We start from the raw sequence: 6,233 nt of genomic DNA on the forward strand, positions 1-6,233 counted from the left end.
TTGATAAATTTTTTTTATATAACTATATTAAATAATTTTAAGTTAAATTAGAAGTCTGTGTGTAATGATTTCTCAAAGACAAAAAAAAATAATAGGAACTTAGCATAGACACAAACCTATGTAATCTGTTTTATCGATACATTTTTGTAATAGTGTCAAGGAAAAGAACATAGATGACGTCATACGTAAAATTTTTCCGTTGAAACAACGACCAGATTAATTTACAATTTACATCCAATATCCAACAACTCTCCGATTACAGATTACATCAAGTTACGTCGAAAACGCCGGCGTGGTCGCTCTTGGGCCTCAGCTAACACTGACATCTGAATATATCCAATCGGCAGAAGAGTTGCTAGTACATGCACATATCTTTACAACGAGAACTTGAAGAGGATTTTTCGAAATTACTCGCAAATGGTTCGCGCGCAAGTCGGTCGATATCTATCGTGCTCCAATAAAAAAAACCGTTAAGCCCATATCAGACTATGCATTTAGATTGAAATTTGACCAATCAAGACAAGGAAATTTTAGTTCCTTTTATCCTGATTGGTCAAATTTCAATTTTCAATGCGTAGTCTGATACGGGCATTAGAGTACATGTGATAACAAGAAGAGATATCGTCTCGGAGATCGAAATTAGTCTTTATTACGATATATGCTGCAAATTTGTTGAACCTCGACTCAATTGGATTCGTCGACCGTACATTTAACGAAACTATTGCTAATAACATATGCTAATTCGAGATGACAATGCAAAACTTTATGGAAATAGTTCATTCTCTTCATTGAAATTTCATTGCAGTTGATAATGAAAAGCGACGATTAAGTTGCAAATACGTCGAGGAAACATGTGCAGATGTTACGGACTACTATTGGGTGGATGACAGGTTCTTCAAGGATGGATCCCAGCAAGAAATCAGAGACGGTTAATAGCAGTCAGAGCACAGTCGCACAATCTGAAGGCTCGGATTCTATAGAGGTACATATTAAGTATTACAAGAAATCTAAGCTCTACCATTATATGCAATCTTTATTAACTCATTGATTACAGGTAGACAATTCGCGTACAGTTTTGTTAAAAATAGCAACGCTGTATGCGGAACGTCTTATGAACGACATCTGTCTTGTTGTGGATGGTGTGGAATATCCAGCACACCGACTTATACTCTGTGCTTCTAGCGATGTTTTCCAAGTAAGTGCAAAGAAATAAATATATATATATATATATATATATATATATATTTAAGATTTGGTACAGAATGATGCTCTTAATATTAACTGGTATTCAGGTGATGTTGATGAGTCCACAATGGAGTGAGTCTCAAGAAAGCAGGGTAACCCTTCAAGAAACGCCTCAGTGCGCGCCAATATTCAGTGAATTTTTGCGCTACTTTTACACTGGTCAAATAAGAATAAACTATGGAGTTGTTCTACCTATATTATCTCTAGCCGATAAGTACAATGTCAAAGATTTGATATTGTTGTGCCTTGACTACATGCGAAATCATATTGCGCTTGCTGCCATACATGGCACTCTGGTATCGTGGCTGCAATACACATTGAACTGTGGTCATCACGACATTAGCCAAGCGTGCCAAAACTTCATCAAGTGGAACTTGGGGCTTGTGGCCAAAACCGCGGACTTTGGGAATTTCGATTTAGATATCCTAGTATCGTTGTTGCACCAAAGCAGTTTAGTCATAAAGGATGAGATGACGCTCTACAAGTGCCTAGAATTTTGGTTGGATCATCAGGCAGATCGATTGAGAGCGCAGTTGTCGCCGGAGGAATTAGAGGCGACGTTGCATCAACTGGTGATAGCAGTTATGTCACCCGTTAGATTCCCGATGATGTCCCCGCGACAATTAGCCGACCTACTACTGTCGCCGTTGACAAAAAAATATAAGGAATTTTTCGTAGAACGTATGTCAATCGGCATGTCCTTCCATTCGGGTCAAACGGACAGAGTGAGAGAAGTGAGTCTTAGTGAGGAGGACGGCGCTTTGCTGTTCGAACCGAGATTGTACACCGTCGATACGTGCAGCTCGTTACTGACCATAGAAAACTTTCACGGTCTGCCATCATATCACACGAGGACACTTGTGTTTTCCAGTCACTCCAATTTAGCGGAATACGCCGGCGACAAAACTTGCGAGTGGGTGGTAGATATCTATCCTAAGGGTGTATGGTTCAAGAAATTTTTCCTCATAGTATGGCAAGGTACGGTAGAGATGCCCGAGCATGTGAAGCGATCGGTGAGATTGTCGTTAACGTGCAAAGAGCCACCGATGAACAGTCACATGCGCGTAAAGATCGGAGTTTTGATTTACGGTTTGCAAGATGGAGTTGAACATATCGCGAGAGTCACCGAAATCATTCACAGATTCAGTAGAAAGGATCGCGTTCTGAATCTGGACGATCTTCTGCCGTTCGAGGAACTCAATCCGCAACAGGGCTCGGTATCGGAAAACGTGGTGTCTCCTTTCTTAGTGGGTCCCAACAAAGACATGCTCAAATTACATATTGTTATATCGCCAGCCAATTAGCGTTTACGACGTCACATTACATGTATCAAAGTAGAAAATCACAGCGAGAAAAATGTTGTTTACATTCTATGTTTTTCCAAGAATGAAAGAGGATATTATGAATTTTATGTGTTTATATCATGCAACTACGTTTATTTTCTTTTTTCTGTTTCTTACGTGTAAATATTTTTCCAATATTTTTCCAAATACGGATATTGACGAAGTTAACATGTAGTACACACACATATAATTGCTTCTTCTCTATATATCATATATATTATTTTCGAAATTTTAAATATTGATCTTAAGGAAACGCTGATATAAAAAATAATATCTTAATGAGGTATATTACATTACGAATGTATTGTCAAATGTGCGATATACTTGAATAAAAAATTTTAGTAGCCCCTGCTGCCATACTGTTAATGTGATTCGTTACATATAAACTCCTCCTACGATTTTGTCTAATGTCTGTAAGATACGAATGTGTGTACTGTATATAGCTGAGATGCGAATATTATTTTAGTCACAAATTATGTGGTTATTGCGTGCACAAAATGCGATAACATGCAGAATGCGAGCGCACTTTATGAACACAGATACATATGTTAATATAGACTTGTGTATATTAGTTCTAACTCGCAAACCGATATTACATTTTTTCTAACGAGGTCGCCAATAAAATGTGTATGTAAAAATTATGAGCAGTAATTTTTCTAGAGACAAGGGATATCACTTATTTCACCTGAGATAAGAAAAATATTTCTTGTCTCTGATATGTACAGAACTTACGGAGGTTCCGTATCTTGTTAAAGAGAGGAAGGGTAAGAGAATTTCCTAAAATGTAAGTGCGTCTAGCTTTAGATGCAACTTTAAATGCCGTTTTATTATTGTTATTATTTTTTTTATATTATTATCGCACTTTGAAGATACGGAATACGTTTGCAAGTTTTATAAAATTTCTTATATAATATATATTTTATTATATTTATTTTCTTCTTACTACCTAACCACCGATATTACGTGTTCCTGTGTTGAGGATTTAGTTTCTTAACTTATCAATTAATATTGTACCCGGAGCGAGACTAAGATCTGAGATTAAATAAACATGTAATCTTTATTCTTAAATGCGTTATATATAGCAGTCTTAATTTTCAAAATCCCACACACACATAAGCATATAATATCATTTTTTTATAACGATATGCTTATTTACCTTATTAAAATGTGATTCGAATTATTAAGTCTAATATTAAAGATAAATTGTTTTTTTGAAAATGTTTATAAACGCAAAAATAAATAACGAATACAATCTCAATATGACAGTTGTGATGATAAAAGAGATTAAAATTTTATCGAGTGCTTGTGTGATAATACACATGCATACATTACTACAGTAGGATTTGTGAAATAGGTCACTTTATATATGTGTTATAATAGCCTTGAACAAGCAGTGAAAGGCAGACTTTGTGTTTTGTCAGTAGTATCTTTTACACTTCTCGGACGCAGCAGTCACGCATATCGTCTTGCTCTCTATTAAATAGTGTAAGGAACATTATTACTTAATTATTAAATAATATATGATTTGTTTATATTTATATAGTAACGTGTCAATGGATCTTGATCATTCGAGGATAGTGCATTTAGAAGCCTTAATCGTACTCTCTTTAATACAATTTTGAAGAAATCTTTTATAATATGCTGCAAATTAACATGTTGTGTTTTCATGAAAAGAAAGAGCAATTTCTGAATAAATTTTTATTTCTATAAATTTTTCTGGGCATTTTTGTTTCAGAATTACATTTTTTTAACATTGAATAACTTACTCGTAGTTTTTGTTAATTTATTCACTTTGTTAATATAGTTAATTTTGTATATTTGTATAACAGGATCTTTGTTCGGAATATTTGCATTTTCCAGATACAAAACATGAAATTATATTCCGTTTCGGACGGTCCGCCGTCTCTCGCGTGTCGTCAGCTGTTGAAGGCTTTGGATATCGAGTACGAGTTGATCGATGTGGATTATGGAAAAGGCGAACATATGACTAAAGAGTACGAAGAGGTATTTCTTAAAAAGAAAGAGAAAAAAGATCTCTCATATGAATAAATAACGCGTAGAAGAAACATTAAAACCGCATCGATTCTTCCAGCTAAATCCACAGAAGGAGATACCTACTCTAGTCGATCATGATCTTATAATGGGCGAAAGGTGAAAAGTGGTCCAAGATATTCGCTATCGATTCCAAAAATTGCGGAAAATTTTTCTTCCCGATATTAAACATCTAAGGAAAATATCCGTTATTTTTACGGTTGTTTCTCGCAAGCATAAATATTAGATTTAAGTAGATGCAATTCACGCTGTGAGAGATAAAATAATGAGAGACGCGTATATTATAAATTATTTATAGCGTTATCCGACTTTTGCATAATTCATTTTGTCTTGCAGCAACGCTATTTTACAATATTTAGCCGACCAGTATGATACGAGCGGTAAACTATATCCGAAGGATCTAAAATTGCGCGCGATTGTCAATCATCGTCTGTGCTTCAATTTGGCGCTTTATTACCGCAATATTTCCGAATACGTTGTAAGTGCGTAATGAATTGAATTTTCTCGTCATAAGAATGTTTATTCACAATTGCATTTCGCAGATGGCACCGATATTCTTCGATTATCAACGCACACCATTGGGTTTGAAGAAAACGAAGATGGCACTGGATATTTTCAACACGTATTTGCAACGCGAAAATTCCGCATATGCGGCAGGTAGTGAGTATATATACGTATTATAAAATTCTGTCGGTAAACTTCTTTTAAACGAACAATACAATCGGTGAGATTAAAACGTACACGCAAACTTGACAGCGCTATTAGACGACTATGACAATGCAGTAAAACAGCTAACAAAGCATTTACAGCTGCGTATAATTAGTATTCACGATAACAATGACACGGGATATTTGTGAAAATCGTAATCATAATAATTACATAAAGCGGCAAAGAGTTTTCATGATATATTTTTAATAACTTGAATTTGAAAAAAGACCCCGAGAAGCACATTCGCGATAAGAGTGGAAAATGCATGTGTATATTATTATTTTTTTTCTTATTTTTAATGTATTTACTATAGCGATAAAAATTAAATACGTATATTTCTCTTGTATTTATTTATATAGATAACTTAACGATCGCCGATTTTCCGCTGATAACAGCGACGATGTGTCTGGAGGCCATTGACTTCAAGTTGGACGCGTGGCCTTACGTGGCGAAATGGTACGAAAATTTCAAACGGGAGCACCCTGATCTTTGGGAAATCGCGGCGGGCGGAATGCGGGAGATCAGTTACTTCGAAAAACATCCGCCTGATTTATCCAGCATGGATCACCCGATACATCCGGTGCGCAAGAGCGCGTGAGGGAGTTTTCGCAGCAGAATATAAACAAATAATTAACACACATAGACATTTGTAGATTCGCAGTTTTTCTACATATGATATGAAGAAAATGATGACAATAAAATAAGTGATATTTTTACTGAGATTTATTATCGACATATATACATATATACGTCACATTCGCTCGCAATTCTCTTTCACGATACTTTGTATATCAACATTAAACTAGAATTTATATCGCAATACACTTTACGATAAGTGTTAGAATCACTGCGATTACAACCTTCGCGTCGTGGATTAATTGTTTC

The 6,233-nt window shown here is 35.4% G+C and overlaps 2 protein-coding genes across 4 annotated transcripts in view; both read left to right on the plus strand.

Annotated features, from left to right (window-relative positions):
* The first annotated feature begins 598 nt into the window (after positions 1-598).
* LOC115246265 (BTB/POZ domain-containing protein 17) lies at positions 599-3,228 on the plus strand. 2 transcript variants are annotated; one of them, XM_029824980.1, is made up of 4 exons: positions 612-703; positions 806-982; positions 1,055-1,195; positions 1,293-3,228. In XM_029824980.1, the coding sequence occupies exons 2-4, from the start codon at positions 860-862 to the stop codon at positions 2,547-2,549; spliced, it is 1,521 nt and encodes a 506-aa protein (XP_029680840.1). In that variant the 5' UTR covers positions 612-703; positions 806-859; the 3' UTR covers positions 2,550-3,228. The 2 variants fall into 2 exon arrangements, with proteins under 2 accessions (XP_029680839.1, XP_029680840.1); XM_029824979.1 differs by having other exon boundaries at positions 599-982.
* A 675-nt stretch (positions 3,229-3,903) lies between these two features.
* LOC115246266 (glutathione S-transferase 1-like) overlaps positions 3,904-6,233 on the plus strand; it is a 3,351-nt gene continuing 1,021 nt past the window's right edge. The window contains exons 1-6 of one of the 2 annotated variants that reach the window (XM_029824982.1): positions 3,904-4,073; positions 4,449-4,592; positions 4,681-4,739; positions 4,977-5,118; positions 5,183-5,297; positions 5,708-6,213. In XM_029824982.1, the coding sequence (XP_029680842.1) occupies positions 4,458-4,592; positions 4,681-4,739; positions 4,977-5,118; positions 5,183-5,297; positions 5,708-5,946 (690 nt within the window). In that variant the 5' untranslated portion in view covers positions 3,904-4,073; positions 4,449-4,457 and the 3' untranslated portion in view covers positions 5,947-6,213. Of the gene's footprint in view, positions 4,074-4,448; positions 4,593-4,680; positions 4,740-4,976; positions 5,119-5,182; positions 5,301-5,707; positions 6,214-6,233 lie in introns of both variants that reach the window. The other variant, XM_029824981.1, reaches the window with a different exon arrangement.

The sequence above is a fragment of the Formica exsecta genome, unplaced genomic scaffold (assembly GCF_003651465.1).
Source record: "Formica exsecta isolate Colony F162 unplaced genomic scaffold, ASM365146v1 scaffold144, whole genome shotgun sequence".
NCBI lineage: Eukaryota > Metazoa > Arthropoda > Insecta > Hymenoptera > Formicidae > Formica > Formica exsecta.